Source organism: Mustela nigripes, chromosome 6 (genome assembly GCF_022355385.1).
Source record: "Mustela nigripes isolate SB6536 chromosome 6, MUSNIG.SB6536, whole genome shotgun sequence".
Classification (NCBI taxonomy): Eukaryota; Metazoa; Chordata; class Mammalia; order Carnivora; family Mustelidae; genus Mustela; species Mustela nigripes.
Genome location: NC_081562.1, coordinates 104,557,319 through 104,576,915, shown reverse-complemented (window position 1 = coordinate 104,576,915; position 19,597 = coordinate 104,557,319). Strand labels below are relative to the sequence as shown.

The 19,597-nt window shown below is 46.3% G+C and overlaps 1 protein-coding gene across 4 annotated transcripts in view; it reads left to right on the top strand.

The window, feature by feature from the left end:
* The window catches only part of SLC6A13 (solute carrier family 6 member 13), a 37,106-nt gene that overhangs the window by 5,054 nt on the left and 12,455 nt on the right, over positions 1 to 19,597 (top strand). For 2 of the 4 annotated variants that reach the window (XM_059404960.1, XM_059404963.1), the window contains exons 3-7: positions 10,055 to 10,189; positions 13,258 to 13,398; positions 16,845 to 16,929; positions 17,561 to 17,693; positions 18,610 to 18,744. In XM_059404960.1, the coding sequence (XP_059260943.1) occupies positions 10,055 to 10,189; positions 13,258 to 13,398; positions 16,845 to 16,929; positions 17,561 to 17,693; positions 18,610 to 18,744 (629 nt within the window). Of the gene's footprint in view, positions 1 to 10,054; positions 10,190 to 13,244; positions 13,399 to 16,844; positions 16,930 to 17,560; positions 17,694 to 18,609; positions 18,745 to 19,597 lie in introns of those variants that run through there. The other 2 variants (XM_059404962.1, XM_059404961.1) reach the window with 2 other exon arrangements.

Here is a 19,597-nt window from a genome sequence, read left to right as displayed (position 1 = left end):
TGCTCTGAAGGGCATGAGTCATCCAGGGCCACCGGGTAAATTAATGGAAAGCCTCCTTTGCCAAGGTAAGGAGGACTCACCTAGGATGTGTGGGGTCTTTAGACGGACAGGCCTGGTTTGTGGTGCTCCTTGTGGTTTAACCTTTCTGTCATCATTCAGCTCCCCTCGCCTTCCTGGGAAAGCAAGTTCCTCCAGGGAATGGACTCCAACACTTGCTCTTCTCACCCCCTTGTCTGGCAAGGAACAGACTGATTGATGCCTCTTTCTGACAGGACCCTTTGTTACCCGTGTGGGGCAGGAAGGTGAGGAGAGTGGAGACTACTTACATGGATTCCACCCTTCTTCCTCCTGGTGTAGTGATTTTACTTAAACCCATGATTCTCCAACTAGGGATCCCTGGGGACTCCTAGGGGATGAGAGGAATGTTTTGAGCAAGTTCTGGAGAAAGATGCTGGGGGCACACTGGGGTGAACTGTGCTCAGGTAATGGACCCTATCAGACTGCTTACAGGCCCTTTCTTCAACTTCCCAGACTTAAACAGCCCCTTTGGGACTTGGGGCAGAGCGAGAAGATAAGTTAGGCGGGCACTTTTTATCCATATTTGTTCAGTGATGAGGTCAGGAATGAAAAAGTTCCCCAAACATATTTTTGTTCTAAACTTACATATTTTTTGTTCTAAACCGACGATGTCTTCTCTGATTCCTTCCAGCTTTAACATCTGGTAGATCCCAATTTGAAGTGACTTCCCGAGCAGAGAAAGGGCTGAGGCAAGAATATGATAGAAAAGCAGGTGAAATTAAAAAAAAAAGAAAGAAAGAAAAAAGAAAAAGAAAAAGCAGGAGAACAGTGAAACACTATAGTCAAAAACCAGAGAAGCTGAGAAAGTAATAGAAAGAAGCCCATCTCAAATCAAAAGCAGCTAGTAGGCTCTTCAGGGAGATGGATGGGAGCCTTGCCTGCCTCAGCCGTCTACTTGGTGAGCACCTTCTCTGCTGTCCAAAACCTGGGGCCTGCCCACCCCTAATGGCTTTCTAGACTCTCCAGTCTCAGCCAGCCATCCCAGCACACAGCCCACACAAGCCCTGACCCTGACCATGTCATTTAAAGCAATTATTGGCTACATTCCATTTGCCCAGCATTCTTCTAAATTGTTGGCATCTGTGTATAAACAGAATAGAACAATTCCCTGTCCTTGTGGGGCTTACATTCTAGAGGAGGGAAACAGACAAGAAACATACTAAATGGGAAAATTATACAGTATATCAGAAGTTAAGGAGTGCTATGGAAAAAGACCAAGGAGAGCTGGGTAAGGGGATCAGGAGTGTGTGCGAAGGGTGGAGGGGAGGGGGCACTGAGAACATGTGAACCAAAGTTTGCCAGGAGTGAGAGAGTTGGCTGTGTGGCTCTTGAGGGTAAAAGTGCTCCGAGCAGAGGACACACAAGATTTAAGAGTCGTAAAGCAAGAGGCTGACTGGCTGGTTTGAGGAGTTGTGAGGAGGGGAGTAGATAGAGGCTGGGGTCAGGGAGTGGCAGATCGGGGAGGTCCTTGTCAGTTACTTTGAGACTTTGGCTGTGGCTCTAGTGACGTGGGGATTCAGAGCAGGGTTTTGAGCAGGAGTGACATGATCTACATTTTATTATTTTTAAAAAGATTTTATTTATTTGAGAGAGAGAGAGAGAGCGCGCACCGGGAATAGCAGAGAGCACAAGTGGGGAGGGGCAGGGAGAAAAGGGAGAGAAGACTCCCCACAGAGCAGGGAGCCTGCCATGGGGCTCGATCCCAGCACCCTGGGATCATGTCCTGAGCCGAAGGCAGACCCTTAACCTACTGAGCCAACCAGGTACCCCATTTCTTACAGTTCTTACATTTTGAAAGAATCTCTTTGGCTGCTGTTGGGAATGGAGTGTATAGGTGTCAGGGAAGAAGCAGACCAGTCACAAGGCTGACAGTGTCAGCGTCATCCTTGATTCCTCCCATCCCCCCCAACCCTCAAATCTACCTGACTACCCAGATTCTGGGTGCTTCTGAACATGAACCTTCAACTGGGTTCTCTACACCCTGGCTGCTGACAGGGTGAGTTCCTCAACACCCAGAATGCTTGGGACTGGTGACCCCCCCCCACCCATGATGTAGGCAGAATCAGATACTTCTTGTCACCCCCACTGATGCTTTCTGGTCTCAGCAGTCCCAAGGGGTACAGCCTGAGCACTGGGGAGGAAGGATGAGCCCTCCACTGTGATGGAGCAGGTATTCAGAAGAAAAAAAGGAGTTGCATTTTGGGAACACTGACTGGAGCTATCTCTTAGCCATCCAAGGGGAGCTGTCCGCTAGGCAGTAAAACACAGAAGTCTGTGGTCTGTGAGGGAGATGCAGATGGGAGATATAAATTGGTGGGTGATTAGCCCTTTCATGGCGAGAAGAGAGAACAAGGAATGGGGGAAGGGGAGGAAAGAGCAGGGGGCAGATAAGGAGACAGCAGTGCAGAAGGATGACCACCAGGACCGTGAAGTGTTTTGGGAGGCAAGGGAAGTGATGAGGTCGGAGGGGCCGGGAAGGACAACGACATCAGATGCTGCAGAAAGGTCAAGAAGGGTACGGAGGAGACTGGAGTGTTGGCTTTGGTGGCATGGGGGCTGTTTGTTGGTGATCTCGTAGGAACGGTCGCTCCGGGAGGCTGGGGCAGTGACTGCTTCTGCTTGCAGTGGGTTCGAGGTAATGGGGGCAGAAGAGAATTAGAAATAAGAAGTACGGGTTATTTGGGCAAAACTTGGGAGTGGACAGAGTACATGTCTGCTGTGTGTTCTCCCTCCTGGTTAGGAGGGAGCCAGTGTGAGTGCTAAAGAGAAATGACAATGTGCCCTGTGCAGCCAGCGGTGCCGGTGCTGGGGCTGGGTCTCTTGCCTGGGAAGACCGGTGAACATTCGATCTAGCTCTCCTGCTCTCCATCCTCAGCCCCCTGGAGGGAAATGCAAACATGACTTCCCACCGAGGCTTGTCCCCTAAAGCTCTAACCATGGGGATGAGAAGTCTCCAGAGAACCCAAAAGGCGTGATGTTGGGGGGAAGGTGGTAGGACAGGGTTTTGGTAAGAGGATTCAACTCTGCCAGGAGGGAATGTAAATTACTTGCCCACCAGTCTCAGCCCAGTCAAAAACATCATCCGCCAACCATTTTATGCTTAATTTATTTTTTAGAAAAAAATTGATTTTTGTATTTATTTTTACAATTTTATTTTTAAGTTGTCTCTACACACAATGTGGGGCTTGAACTTATGACCCCGAACAAGATCAAGAGAGCCATACGCTCCTCCGACTGAGCCAGCCAGGTACCCCTATACTTAATTTCTAAGTCAAGTTACTGAAAACCAGGAGCAGAGGTCAATCGTGCAAGGAATCATTGGTTTTTGCTAGTCATAGAACACCAGCTGGAGGTCACCTTGTGTGAAGACAGATGCTTCCTTGATCCTTATCCCCCTCCAAGCCCTCCTCCCTTCTGATCTTCAGTCCCCGGACACCCAAACTCTTCATGGAGCTTCAGCTGAGCTCTCTCTAGCTCCCTGGACCCTGGCTACTGGCTGACCAAGTTCCTCCACCCCTGGAATGCCTGGACATCCCACATGCTGCTACAACAGAATGTCCCACAGCTGGATTTCTAGGAATAGGGATCTTAGAGCAGCAGGCTATGGAGGGAGGGCAGCCCTAGACCACAGGGACAGAGGCCATAGGGACACCAGGGCGAGGAGGATTAAATAGTACCTGGCCTCTGGGAGGACTGATCTCCTTGATGTTGCTTGTTAGTATAAAGAACAAAGGGAAATGATGAGTGCTTTTTTCTCCATATAAGAATAACGATTGTGATTTTACTAGTGTGTGATGGTTTGTTAACCACTGTCAGTTAATGACTCGGCTCCCAGCAGTGGTCAGAATAGTGTTGCTTCTGGCATGTAACAGGTCATGGATGCTCACCACTGGGTAGAATCTTATCAGTTTAGGCTTTTTAAATATTTGCTGGAATATTACAGAAGACACCACAGAATGGGTTCCTTTGTAGAAGAGTGGCCTGCAGAATGATTCCCTTCTAGGTTGGACATGGGGCCTCCCCCATCTTACAGGGAAGCATGCCAGGACCCTTCAGAATTTGGGGAAGGAGACTAATCTGCCGGGATGGGGGAGCAGATCACTGAGGTCTAGGATCTCTAGGACTAGCTCCATCTTCTAATCATGGTGACCAGGGCTTGGGTAGGGAAAGAGGCTGGGCCTCCATAGGACCCCCAAGTCTGCACCCGGGCCCTCTGGGGCCCATCACTCCCTTGACCCCTTCCCCTTGTAGGACCAGTGTCTCAGCTTGTCAAGTGTGGAACTTGCCCCTTGTGGCCAGCTGCCCACATGCTCCAAGAGGCAGAGGACTAGGGGAACAGAGCTGACCATGGAACCCTCTGTGGTTAAACATTGGCTCAGATTATTGGGAAAGATCAGGTAGCATAAAGGTGGGGAGGAGGGGCTTGAATTGGTCTGAAAATTCTCTTTCTCTCTGTCTTTCTATCTCTCTCTGCTCTCTTTCTTTTTCTGCCATGTTTTCAACTCTAAGCTGTAACTGTTCAAATTGGCTACTGAGTTCTCTCTTCTGGAATTTTCTTTTCCTGCTCAGTAAGTTTTGGATTGATTTATGGACTTATTACACCATGGAGTTTATGATCTTTATTTCTTTGCCCTGTGGGAATCAGGTGCTTTCCTCAGCGGGACGTATAGACATGTAGACTACAAACCAGAGATTTGGAAGGTGAGGGACTGCAAAATGCTAGTCCCCATTAACTTTCATTTTCAAACAGTTTTATTAAGATATAACTGATTTACAACAAAATGTGCCTATTTAAAGTGTACAGTTTTGACATGTATACACCTATGAAACCGTTGCCACAATCAAGATAATGAACTTGTATTGTATTCATGACTCCCTCAAGTTCCCTCCTGTCCCTTTCTCTCACCTCTCTTACCTTTGCTGCCCTGAGTATAACCACAAATGTGGTTTGGTTTTTTTAAATGTCTTTCCAGTTTTATTGAGATATTACTGACACGACATATATTAAGTTTAAGGTGTACAATGTGATGATTCAATCCGTGTTATCTACTGTGAAATGATTACCACAATTATTTGACACTGACACTTCCATTTCCTCCCGTAATTATCTTTTCTTGGTGATAACACTCAAAATCTAGTCTCTTAACAGCTTTCAAGTATATGATATGGTGTTGTTCACTATAGGCACACTGCTGTGTACATTAGATTGCCAGAGCTTATTCATTTTATAGGTGCAAGTTTATCTCCTCATTTCCCCCATCCCTGAACCTCTGGCAATCACCGTTCTACCTTTTAATTCCACAGATTGGGCCTTTTTATTTTTATTTTTCTAAAGTTTGTTTGTTTTAGTAATCTCCTCACCCAACGTGGGGCTTGAACTCACAACTCTGAGATTACAGTCACGAGCTTTTCCAACTGAGTCAGCTAGGTGTCCCCAAATTTGACCTTTTCAGGTCCGCATATAACTGAGAACATACAGGTTTTGCTGGAGGCCTGAGCTCATGGTGGCTGAGGCCTCTGGTGCTCTGGTCTGTGGTTACTGGTTTGGGACTGGGACATGAGCAAAGGGACCCTGGATGATGACAAAGCTGGGATGTGAAGTCCAGAAGGGACCTGACATCACTTCTCTACTCCTCGCTTTGCTAATGAGAAACATAAAGGAGAAAGGACACTTGCTTAGGTTCCCCAGGAAGTTGGAGGCCAAAGGCAGAGGAGAGCTAAGTTCTCCTGCCATCCTGGCCAGCAGGTGGGGAATGCTGCAGCCCTTGAACATACAGTTTCTTATTCTCTCCCTGCAAACAATATCCTCGAGGTCCATCTACCTTATCTCAGCAGGCAGGATTTCCTTCTTTTCATGTCTTGATACTTAAAGCGCATTTCTTTTAAGAAACATATAGCAGAGTCTTGCTAGTTTTTGTTTTGAAGCCCCTCTGACAATCTCTGTCTTTTATTTGGGATGTTTAGACTATTTACATTTAAAGTAATTATCAGTTTAGTTTACCGCATTAAGTTTAAATAAATTATCTATTTGTTTTCTTTTTTTTAAGATGTTATTTATTTATTTGAGAGAGAGAGAAAGTGAGATCACAAGTAGGCAGAGAGGCAGGCAGAGAGAGAGGGGGAAGCAGGCTCCCCACTGAGCAGAGAGCCTGATTCGGGCCTTGATCCCAGGACCCTGAGATCATGACCTGAGCCAAAGGCAGAGACCCAACCCACTGAACTACCCAGGCACCCTACTATTTGTTTTCTATTTGTCCTATCAGTTCTTTGTTCCCCTCTTCCTACCTTTCTGCTTTCTTTTGAATTAATTGGTTATTTTTTATTATTTCATTGTTGGCTTTCTTCTTTTGATGGCTTATTAGCCACAACTCTTTGTTATGTTAGTTGAATGATGGTTTTATTTTATTTTTTGAAAAGACTTTATTTATTTGAGAGAGAGAGAGAGAGAAAGAGCACAAATGGGGGAAGGGCAGATGCAGAGGGAGAACTAGGCTCCCTGCTCAGCATGTGGGACTCGATCCTAGGACCCTGAGACTGTGACTTGAGCCTAAGGCAGACACTTAACCAACTGAGTCACTGAGAAGCCCCTGAAGGATTGTTTTAGATTTTGTGGCATGAATCTTTTTTTTTTTTTTTAGATTTTTATTTATTTATTTAACAGAGAGATCACTAGTAGGCAGAGAGGTAGGCAGAAGGAGGAGGAAGCGGGCTCCCCACCAAGCAGAAAGCCCGATGCGGTGTTTGATCCCAGGATCCTGAGATCATGACCTGAGCCGAAGACAGAGGTTTTAACCCACTGAGCCACCCATGCACCCTTTTTTTTTTTTTTTTAAGATTTTATTTATTTTGTGGTGTGCATCTTTAATTTATCACCATTCACCTTCACGTGATATTCTATTGCTTTACATGCAAGAACCTTACAATAATGTATTTCCATCTCTCTCCTCTTGACATCTGTGCTCTTTGCTACACATTTTACTTTTTCATATGTTATAAACTCCACCTCATATTGTGTAACTAGTCAGTCATCTTTCAAAGAGATTTGGGTGATAAGAGAAAATTCTTAGATGTTTATCTATGTATGCAGTTACCGTTTCCAACATTCTTTGTTCCTTTGTGTAGCATCATATTCCCCTCTGCCTGAAGGTCTTTCTTTAACCTTTATTATCGTGCAGGTCTTCTAGGGATGGATTCTTTCAGGTTTTGCTTGTCTTAAGAAGCATTACTTCACTTTAGTTTTTGAACAGTATTTTTATTGGGAGTCTAGCTAAAAGTTTCTTCTTTCCTTCAGTACTGGAACTAATGTGCCCTCTTATTGCTATCTTCTCGTTTGCATTGTTTTCAGTGAGAAATTTGAGGTCATCCTATCTTTGTTTCTCTGTACATATGTGTCTTTTTTTCTCTGATTAATTTTATTTTTTTAAAAGGTTTTATTTATTTATTTGACAGAGATCAAAGTATTCAGAGAGGCAGGCAGGAAGATAATCAGGCTCCCTGCTGAGCAGAGAGCCCAATGTGGGGCTCAATCCCAGGACCCTGGGATCATAACTTGAGCTGAAGACAGAGGCTTTAACCCACTGAGACACCCCATAATTTTATTTTTATTTTTTAAGATTTTATTTATTTATTTGTCAGAGAGAGAGGGAGAGAGAGAACACAATTAGAGGAAGCAGCAGGCAGAAGGAGATGCAGGCTCCCCACTGAGCAAGGAGACCAATGTGGGACTTAATCCCACGACCCTGGGATCATGACCCAAGATGAAGGCAGATGCTTAACTGACTGAGTCACCCAGTTGTCCCTCTCTGACAATCTGCTGCTAAGATTTCCTCTAAAAAACTCTTAGTCACTGGTTTAAATAACTTGATTATGATGTGCCTTCTTATAGTGTTTTTTATGTTTCTTATCTTGAGGCTCATATAGCTTCTTGGATATGTGGATTTATAGTTTTCATCAAATTTGGAAAAAAATTTGGAAAAATTTCACCCATTATTTCTTCAAATTTTTTTCTGACCCTCCCTCCCCATCTTTTATCTCTTCAGGGACTCCAGATGCTAGTATGTCAGACTTTTTGAAATTGTTCCATAGCTCACTGACACTTTTTTTTAAACCTCTTTTTTGTTTTATTTTGGATAGTTTCTACTCTGTGGTTCAAGTTCACTAATCTTTTCTTCTGCTGTTAATCTGCCATTAATCCCATCCAATTTATTTTTCATCTCACACATTGTGGTTTTCACCTCTATTTTTTTTTTTTAAAGTAGGCTCCTTGCCCAACGTGGGGCTTCAGCTCACAACCCCAAGACTGAGAGTCACATGCTCTACGGGGTGAACAAGCCAGGTGCGCCAGGGGTTTTCATCTTCAGACATTTGACTTGGGTGTTTTCAGTATCTTTCACATCTCTGTCTAACATTTTGACTATATGGAACACAATTATAATAAGCATGTTAGCGTCCATATCTGCTTATTCTAACATCGGTTTAAGTATGGGTTGGGTTCCATCAACTGATTTACCTGCTCGTTATAAGTGATATTTTTCTGCTTGTTTTCCTGGTAATTTTTACAAAAGTTTTTATTTATTTCTTTGTGAGAGTGAGAGTGAGTGAGTGCGGGGGGAATCAGAGGGAGAGGGACAAGCAGACTCTGTGCTGAGTGTGGAGCCCAACATGGGGCTCAATCCCATGACCCTGAGATTATGACCTGAGCCAAAATCAAGTTAGATGTTCAACCAATTGAGCCACCCAGGCTTCCCTTTCCTGATAATTTTTGATTGGACACCAAACCTGGTGATTTTTGCTTTATTGGTTGCTGAGTATTTTTATATTTCTATATATATTCTTTTAAAAAAAGATTTTATTTATTTATTTGACAGAGGGGGACACAGTGAGAGAGAGGACACAAACATGGGGAGGGAGAGAGGGAGAAGCAGGCTTCCCGCTGAGCACGTAGCCCCATGCGGGGTTTGATCCCAGGACCCTGGGATCATGACTTGAGTGGGAGGCGGACGCTTAATGACTGAGACACCCAGACACCCCCTACAAATATTCTTGAGTTTTGTTTGGAGCTAGCGAAGTTATTTGATACTTTCGGGGGTTGCTTCCGAGATTTGTTATACAGAACCAGAGTTGTGCTCAATCTAGGGCTAATTATTCTCCATTTCAGTGGAAATGCCTTCTCTTTCCAATGCCTTGTGAATTCTGGGACTCTCCAGTCTAGCTGGTGGGAGTCAGCCCTTCTCCCAGCCCTCTGTGAGCGCCATTACTCTCCATCTTTTGAAATGGTTCTTTCCCTTACCTTGGGTAGTTTCCTCAGACATATGTACTTATTTTTTATTGGACCAGCCCTTAGTTGAAAGCTAGAAGTGGACACCCTGCAGATATTTGGATCTCCCTCTCTGTGCAGTTCTTTTTTCTCTGGTACTCTGTGAACTCCTCTGTCTACCTTGGCAACAGACAGAGGTTTACAGTGGAGAAAATGCCAGCATTTCCAGCATCAGCACTCTTGTCTCAGCAGAAAGCCAAGCAGAAAGGATTGTGAAAACCGAAGCAGAAAGGATTACTCAAGGGAAATCTGATTTCAATCTGCTCAAAGTCTCTATCTAGCATTCAAAACAGTAATTTCCTTGAAAAGAATTATAGTCTGTGGGCTATGTTAATGTTCTGGGATGTCCATTATTCAGTGAGCTCCTAGCTATTGGCACAGTTATGGATAATTGAAGTCCTAATCGATGTTTGATGGGGAGCAGATCATGGTAGGTATAGATTGAAACTTTCAGAGTGTAAGAAAGGGCTGGTCAGGTAACTCGGTGACTCTTGATCTCTGCTATGGTTCCAGATATCTGGAGGAATGTCCCCCACAGTTTTGCACATCCCGCGCCCCTGGGGATTCTAAATGGCAGTGCGGGGTGGTAATGGGAGGAGATGAATGTGGATCACAAGGAGGCTAGTGCTGGGTAATGGAAAACCTGTTTCCGACCCACAGGTGCCTTTTTCATCCCCTACCTCATCTTCCTCTTTACCTGTGGCATTCCTGTCTTCCTCTTGGAGACAGCGCTGGGCCAGTACACTAGCCAGGGAGGCATCACAGCCTGGAGGAAGATTTGCCCCATCTTTGAGGGTGAGTAGCCTTGTGCCTGATTCCAGGATATCTGCATACATGGTTACAAACTTTATTTGGGATGACTGAATGCTTTGGTAGCAGTGCTGGTTGACCTAATACTCTGTGTCTTTATGTTAAACCCTCCACTTGTAGGCCCAGTGCTGTACTGATCTATCAGAGAATGGAGAAGATGGGGCTGAGGATGGAGAAAAAGATTTCAGATTAAATAAGTAGAGTGCAAAGCTATTTTAGCTATATATTTTACAAATATACAACAAATGATTTTGTATTTTTTCAAAATGTTTAATTAATTGCAAGACATTTAAAAAGAGAATTTTATTTTATTTATATTTATTTATTTAAAAGATTTTATTTATTTATTTGACAGAGAGAGACACAGTGAGATAGGGAACACAAGCAGGGGGAGTGGGAGAGGGAGAAGCAGGCTTCCCGCCAAGCAGGGAGCTTGATGCAGGGCTCGATCTGAGGACCCTGGGATCATGACCTGAGCTGAAGGCAGATGCTTAATGACTGAGCCACCCAGGAGAACCAAAAAGACAATTTTAAGTGACAAAAAAATACCAGTAACAATTCTACTGTTTTGACAAAATAGCTATTTAAACATTAGTGTGTTTTATTTCAAAATTTCTCTCTATATAGGATTTTCTTTAAGTTTCTATTTTGAAATAATTATATATCAGAGAAAATTGTCAAACTAGTAGAGAGAGGTCACATGTACCCTTCACCCAGTTCTCCCCAATGGTAATGTCTTACTTAACTATAAAAAAAATCACAACCTGGAAATTGATATTTGGCACTACCCACAGACCTTATTCAAATTTCCCCAGTTTTCTATGCACTCATTAGTGTGTATGTGTGTGTGTGTATAATTGTTATTTTTATCACATGTAGATTTATTTAACCATCACCACAATCAGTATACAGACTGTCCCATTATGACATGCCACTGTCATGCTACGTCTGCCCCTTCTTGCCCCATCCCTAGTCCCTGGAAACCACTGATTTGTTCTCTATCTCTATAATTCTGTCATTTTGAGAATGTTATATAAATGGAATTGTGCAGTCTTTACCTTTTGAGATTAGCTTTTTTTAGTCAGTACAGTCCCCTTGAGATCCACCCAGGTTCTTGTATAAAGAGTTCATTCTTCTTTATTGCTGAGTAGTATTCCATGATATGGACATACCACAGTTCATTTAACCATCACCCACCTTAAAACCTTTGTGTTGTTTCCAGTTTTAGGGATTCATTTCATTAATTCTTTCTCTCTGTATAGAGCTTACATATGTATTAATCCAGGATATACACAGTTTATGTCCCCACTTTCCAGTTAGTGTTATTTTCCATTTTCTTTCTTTCCCTCCCTCCCTCCCTCCATCCCTCCCTCTCTCTTTCTTTTCCTTCCTTCCTTCCTTCCTATTACCCTTTCCCTCACTTCTTCCCTCTCTCCCTCCCTTCCTTCCTTATTTTCTTCCTTTCATTCTTTCTTTCTTTTTTTTTTTTTTAGAGACAGAGGGTGGGGGAGGTTAAGGGGGAGAGGGAAAGAGAATCTTTTTTTTTTTTTTTAAAGATTTTATTTATTTACTTGACAGAGAGAGAGAGAGAGAGGATCACAAGTCGGCAGAGAGGCTGGCAGAGAGAGAGGGGGAAGGAGGCTCCCTGCTGAGCAGAGAGCCCGATGTGGGGCTGGATCCCAGGACCCTGGGATCATGACCTGAGCTGAAGGCAGAGGCTCAACCCACTGAGCCACCCAGGCACCCTTGAAAGAGATAATCTTCAACAGGCTCTACAGCCAGTGTGGAGGCTGATGATTCAGGGGTCCATCTAATGACCCTCTCATGATTCTGAGATCATGACCTGAGCCGAAATCAAGAGTTGGGATGCTTAACCAACTGAGCCACCCAGGCACCCTTATTTTCCATTTTCTATATAACAATAATTTAATGATTGCATAAGCTTCAATGGAGTGGATATATCATAATTTACTTAACAATTCTCTGTTTGGGGCTTTTGGCTTATTTTCAATTACTTATAAAGCTGTTATATTCTGCTGTCTTGTGAATTTGTTAAGATAGTTTTTTCTCTCTTTTCTCTGGATTATTTCATTGGGATAGATTTCCAGGATTAGGATCACTGGATCAAATGGACAATCAAGTTGATGTCTCTTGGTCTGGCTTATTAAATTGCCCTATGCAAATGTTATACTGATTTTCCATGTCATTATGCTTGAGTAAACACCTTTCCCCCGTATCTTTCACAACTCTGGGTATTTGCGGTTCCCCAACTTGTCTTCACATTGGAGTCACCCGGAGACCTTCAAAATATCTTGAGGCTTGTGCCCTGCCCCCAAAGATTGTGATTTAATTGGTCTCAGGTCTGGTTTGGGCTTTGAAATTTTTAAAAAAATATTCTCAGGTAACTCTAATATGTGGACAAATTTGGAAATCACTGAGTTACATCATTTGTAAAAAATTTCACTATGGCTATCTATGCGGAATGGTACTTCACCATCGTTTCCTTTTGCACATCTGCAAATATTAGGGAGGATCTAGTTGTATTTTCTCCCATGTGAATTTTCTCCCATGTGAATACCTGCACTTTTTTTTTTTTTTTTTTCAAATAAGCTCTGTGCCAAATGTGGGGCTTAAACTCACAACCCTGAGATCAGCAGTTTCATGCTCTATGGACTGAGCCAGCCAGGCGCCCCTGTTCCTGCTCTTACCATGTATTTTTATATTTCAAAAAGACATCAGCTTAATTCCAGGGAATATTTACTATTGGAATCTTCAAGTTAGTCTTAACATTTAAAAAATAACTTTAAATCAGTGAATTTTCAGAACCGATAAAGGTGGAAGGACACAGGGAGCCCGGGTAGAGGGCAACGGAACGCAGGGAGAAAAGCCCCTTGTCACCTGCCAGGGAGGCAGAGGAGAGAGCCGGGCGCCTGGGCCCAGTGCTGTCTAGGGCTCTGACAGTGGAGAGCAAACCCCCTCCTGGACGGGGATGGGGGGGCGTGTGAGAACTCTGTCCATGGTCCCTAGCCCAATTCTGCAGTTTTGCCCTGCAGGCATCGGATATGCTTCCCAGATGATTGTCGTCCTCCTGAACATCTACTACATCATTGTCCTGGCCTGGGCCCTCTTCTACCTCTTCAGCAGCTTCACCATCGACCTTCCCTGGGGAAGCTGCCACCACGAGTGGAATACAGGTAAGGTCATCCCTGGCGAGTCCCCTTCCTCTTGCCGCTCAGCCACATAAACCAGGACTGGGATTATCCGGATATCCCCGGCATCCCATCCCCAACCTTAACTTGGGACATTCTAGATAATCCGCCAAGTAGGTCACAGAAATCTTGTATCAAAGATCAGCATGAGAATTCACCAGCATCACAGGCAAAATGTCACACACTAAAAAGAACGGTCTCTCAACTGTACTCAAATTTTAAAAAGTTAGTGTATTCAATTCATAGATTATGAAGTCACAGATTATGCAAATAGACCTGATTTCTTTTTATGTAGTTTAGCCATTTATTTCTTGCAGTTTGAAGTCTGATCACTTCGGTGTATGTATTGTTTGTCCGTTATCTTTGTTCCTCCCGTCTTCTTTCTGATACTATCTTGGGTCTTTCGATCTCACAGTCCATCTCGGTTTAACCAGGGAATAAGCTGTTTTGTGCATCTTCCTTATGATTTATAAACACGCTTGATTTCTCCTGTGCTTGTAAGACTGCTTGTGACTCTCTTAGAAGACAACAGGAGTCACCCGTGGCCACAGGCCTACTGAGTCGATTTGGTAGAAAGTACAAAGATTGAAAATCCCTAGGGTAGTGCCGTCCAAGAGAACTGTCTGCGATGAGGAAAATTTCTCGATACTCTCCAACATGGTAGCCGCCAGCAACATGTGGCTGTGGAGAGCTTGGCATGGGCCCAGTGTGTGTGAGGACCTGAGTTTTTAAGTTTTTGTTTAATTTTAAGTAGCTTAAATGTAAGTAGCCCCATGGGGCTGGAGGCCAACCCAAGGACAGCACAGGTGGGGAACTGTCCTGCCTGGACCCAACATTTCCACTTGCTCTCACAGCCCCAATATCCCTCAGTGCTCATCACGGGGGCCCAACCTGTGCCATGACTCCTTTTTTGGTTTGTTTTGTTTTGCTTAGGTGAGGTATTCAGTTCTGACCAGGAGTCTGAGCCCTTTGCTTGCCAAGGAGGCACACTTGGCAATGCTTAGCAAGGCCCCTCTGGCGCTCAGACACTTATCCCTTTCTAGGAGGTTCTGGTGCTGATCTCTGCCACCTTCATCCCACCAGCTGGCAAGCGAAGAGTCCAATCTTGGAGGCTCCTCCCCCTACAACCTAGATTCCTTAGGTTCTTCTTTTTTAAAGATTTTTATTTTTTTTTAATTTATTTGATAGAGAAAGAGAAAGAGAGAGAGAGATCACAAGCAGGCAGAGAGGCAGGCAGAGAGAGAGGAGGAAGCAGGCTCCCTGCTGAGCAGAGAGCCCGATGCGGGGCTCTATCCCAGGACCCTGAGATCATGACCTGAGCTGAAGGCTGAGGCTTGACCCACTGAGCCACCCAGGCGCCCCTCCTTAGGTTCTTCTTAAACATGCCTGGTGGTGCCTACCCTGAGCCCTGACTCCACTGTGGCACTTACTTACTTTCTGGTGCTGGCTACATCATAAGCGCTCAATAAAAATATTTTGTTGGATGAGTCCAGTCTTAAAAATCGGTTCTATTCTAGTATTTTCTTTATTATTTTTTTTCTTTCTTTTTTCCCTCCTTCCTTCTTTCCTCCCCCATTTGTTCATTCTATTTATCCTGAAATCACCCTTGACAACCAGCTTGTCAGATGTTGATTTGATCCAGATCTCAGGGGAGTTCCTTTTGTAGAAATGTTGCAAATTTCTGGTGGCCTAGGGCTTTTGCTTCAGGGTATTGTGAGGCCTACAAACCTTGGGGTTGACTGGGGGATCTCTGAGACAATCTCAAGGCACATTCCATACCCGAGTCTTTTGCTTCTTGATATTTTTGACATTTATCCTAGTGAGTCTGGTTTTACTCAGAGCCTAGCATCATTTGTAGCAGAAGACATCCCATCCTGTCAAGATGAAACACCATTTTTCTGGGCAAACTGAAGCTTCAAGGAGAGAGAGGGTTCTGTGGAAAGAAGACTCCATGGGCATTCATTCAACAGACATTTATTGAGTTCCTACCTGTACCAGGCTCTGTTCTAAGCAACTGGGGTTATGATAAGGCACACAAGGGTCCCTGCCCTCATGGAGGTTTTGTCCTAATGGCGAGACACAGACCGTAAACAAAATTAAATGCCTAATATGTATTATGTTAAAAGAAAGGTTAGGGAGAAACATATAATGGGAAGGAGGAATTGGGAGTTTTAGGGGTGGCAGTTGTCATTTTCAATAGGGTCATCAGGAAAGACCTTACTGAGATGACACAGGAGTTGTGCTCTGAAGGAGGGGTGGTGGGGAGTCAGCTGCAGTGCAGAGGCCCTGAGGTGGCCTTGTGCCACACTCTGCTGTCCTGGGAACAGCAGGGTGTGGCTGGAGCAGATATCGCCGGAGCAGGTCAGTGGGGACCCCCCCCCCAGGGGACAAGGTCAGACATGATGGTGGTAGATTGAAAAGGGCCTCAGAGGCCATTATAGGGGTCATATCTTCTTTCTCTGCGTGGGGTGGGAAGCTCATTGGAGAGTTTCATGTCACAGATGTGATGTGGAGTTACTTAAATTTTAACAAAATCATTCTGGCTGCTGTGTGGAGATTCCACGAGGGAGGCAAGGGTAGGAAGCAGAGGGCAGCGGAGGAGCCACAAAATGGTGGGGACCCACAGGTGGCCGTAATGAGAATGGTCTGATGGCAGGTGTTGTGGAGGTAAGGCATACAACTTGCTGAGCTGGATTCCAGCCTTCAGTCAGTCATTCATGACCTGCAACAGGCCATTTCTAAGAAATGTGTACAGTGGGGAAAACTATCTGGTTTAAAGTTTTCTACGATTATTATGCTAACACGACGTAAAAAAGAATGCAAGCCCCCGCCCCTCATCGTGAAACTCCAAGGTCACTTACAAATAATTAAGAGCCACTACTTGCCGGGCGCTTTATACTCAGGTTTTCATTTAGTCCCCCATCAGTCTCACAACTGGGTATCACTATGTGCATTCTAGGGTCGAGCAAAGTGACGTCAGAGAGCCACACAGCAAATGACCAGAGGGTAGGCATTCGAGCCAGAACTTTCTGACCTTGTATCTGAACTCTTGGCCACTCTGCTACATGTCTTCCCTAGAAAAGGTTATTATCCTTCAGAGATTGTGCCTTCATACAAGGCAGTGACCTAGAAATATTTGCAAACTTTGAAGAAGGCAGAAGCAGAGCTCCCTTTGTGATCCCATCTTATGATGCTTTAGTAAGAGTATGTCCCCAGACATTTAGAAACCCGCCCGTGAAGTCATGTGGGAGAAGGCGCAGTAAGCTTGTTGAAGTTACCTGTGTTTGAGGATGTTGTGTATGGACAACTTCAGCCGAGTTCCTTCCAGATCCCTTCCTTCCCATTGCCCTATAATTTCACACCCCTCTCTCTGGCCATGCCAAATAGTGAATGACCTTTCTCTTGCTTCCTTCCCTGGGACCCACGGGTAGAATACTGTGTAGAGTTCCAGAGGACCAATGGCTCCCTGAATGTGACCTCTGAGAATGCCACCTCTCCTGTCATCGAGTTCTGGGAGTAAGTGAGGCCCTCTCCCCATCCCAGTGTGGGCTGTGTGTTGGAAAAGAGGGCATAGGGATGAGCTCATGTGGTGGCCCTGTCACCTAAGTGGCTTCCCCTGCCCCCCTGCGCCCCCGCTGGGCTTGTATTCGTGATTAATGCAGAATGGGTTTCAGAGATGAGAATTTTGCAACTTTCCTTAGGCCACACCTGCCTTCCCTCCCCCCCATCCCCACCCCCATGTTAGATGGCACACATGTGTGTGTGGACACTCCTAATTCCCTCTGCCCTGCAGCTGCGTGCAGGCTGCCTCCTAGCCCCCCTCCCTCACATCCATGTTCACCTGGTGATTCCTAACATCAACACATCCTGAAACCCTGGTTGGGAATATATGTGTTTGCCCCTCCCTCTCTAGGTTAAATTGGTGCTCAGCCTCCCAGACCACACTTACCTGGGAACAGTTTCTAGTTGTCTCCCTTGCTATCTATCCCCATCTCTGGGCAAAGGAGAGCCTTGTGAATCTGAGCGAAAAGAGCTGACGAGCCTTTGGACGAGAGCCTGCAGGCATGACTCTGCTGCCTGAGACATGTGGGCCACAAAACTGAGGCTGGGGGCAAAGGCGGAGCCCAGCCCAACCTTCTCTCCCCAGGAGGCGGGTCCTGAAGATCTCTGATGGCATCCATGACCTGGGGGCCCTGCGCTGGGAGCTGGCCCTGTGCCTCCTGCTCGCCTGGGTCATCTGCTACTTCTGCATCTGGAAGGGGGTCAAGTCCACGGGCAAGGTCCGTGCTGGAGAGCTCCTGGCCCCTCTCTCTTCCCAGGACTCCTTGCCCTCCCTGGCGGCCCAGTCACCCAGGAGCTCCCAGAGCTGTAACTTGGTCGGGGATGGGAGGGAATGAGCCCCTCAAGATTGAATGTGGCTCCCTTGGTTCTGGGCCTCTCCTTGCTTCACTCCTGTGCACTCTGGTATGTGGGGAAATGGAATGGAAAGGCGGGAGAGAGAGAGGCAGGAAGGACACTTCCAAGGAACATGATCTAATAATTTGCCGTATGTGTGGGCACGTTGCAAATTGAACACCCATCGTGGCTCCCTGATTTATTCAACTGTTCTTTGGAAAAAGAATCCCACTGAGACCATTCATCTCAAAATGATCCACAACCACCCTGAGAACTTGGGGGTGGGCACTCTCTGCCATAGAGTGTATGAGGCATTAGAGGGCATTCTGAGTTCTTCTGGACTCTTGCCCTGGAGGCCTCTGACAAGGCTTCCTTCCTGATCTGGCTGCCCAGCTGCACTAAGCATGTAAGCCCTGTGAGGACAGGGATCACGTGTTAGAGAGTTTTTGGTACCTGACAGCCCTTGCCAAAAATCTAAGCACCTTTGCTCGGAGCATGCTCGAGTTCATTCGGTCACTTAACAGATATTTACCGGGTACGTGTCAGGGGGAGGTGGGTGCGTTAAGCTGGAGGGAGAGAGGGCTAGGGGAGGCTGTGGCTTCGGGCCAAGGGCAGATGGAGCTGGAACAGCTGCAGGGGGGAGAAGGAGGGGGCAGAGACAAACTGTCTTGACCTCCTCTGTGTGCTCAAAGTGAGGAGCTCTCGCCTCCTGCCTCTGTAGCCGGTCTCGGTCTTGGTCGGTCTCAGCGTCTCTCCTCCCGAACTCACGGGTTCCTTGTCTTTCATCTGCCCTCTGGTTAGGTGGTGTACTTCACAGCCACATTCCCTTACCTCATGCTGGTGGTCCTGTTAATTCGAGGGGTGACGCTGCCTGGGGCAGCCCGAGGAATTCAGTTTTACCTGTACCCCAACCTCACACGTCTGTGGGATCCCCAGGTAAGAAGCCACAGACAGGGGCCAGCCATCCCATGGCTCTAGAGGCTTTTTCCCTGCTCCTGGCCCAAACCCTGTGGCAGCGTATATGGTGGCGTTGGGGGGGGGGGGGGTCTCTGGCCACGTGTTAGCAGCTGTCTGTGGTCCCCTGCTTGGTTCGCAGCCGCCAGGGAGCCCAGGCCTTGTCCTCAGGGGCTCCAGCCTGTTCCCACTCTCCCACTTTTCCTATTGGTGTTCTCAGCTTGATTTCTTACCCCTCCACCAGCCCCTCTGGTTTCCCACGTGGCCCATTCCAAGGTCCCTCAGTTCCCCAGCCCCTCCCACGGCTAGCTGGGTTGGTGTTGAGTTTCCCATCAGTTGTCCAGAGGCCCCGGCCTCCTCCCTTCTCTCCGGCCCGTCCCTCCTGTCCTGTGGGCTTCAGCCAGCTTCTTTGAGGCCTGGCCCTCCCCGGGGGTGCTGCTGCTTGTTTCCTGGAGAGGTTTGGAAAGCAGAACCTGAAAGAAAAGCCACCACCGCTGACAGGTTTCTTATCTTCTCCTGTTTGGCAGCCATTTTGAAAAGCTGGCAAAGCCAGGAGGTATGGAGGGCCAGAGGGGAGCGTGGGTAAGCTCCACCCCAGGGCTCCTAAAATGCATTGCCCAGCTACGTGCCCCGCCTATGTGCTGTGGCTCCCTGGCATGGAGGTCACCCTCTCTTTGGGTGCTGGAGGGACTCTCTGTGTCTGGAAAGGGGCCCTGAGGAGACACAAGGTGGGAGGCTCCCAGCACAGAAGAGACCAGAACAGCCAATGGCTTCGCACACGTTGCAAATGCTGAGGTCCCTGCTGGACAGGGCCTGGAGTGGGGGTGGGGGCGGG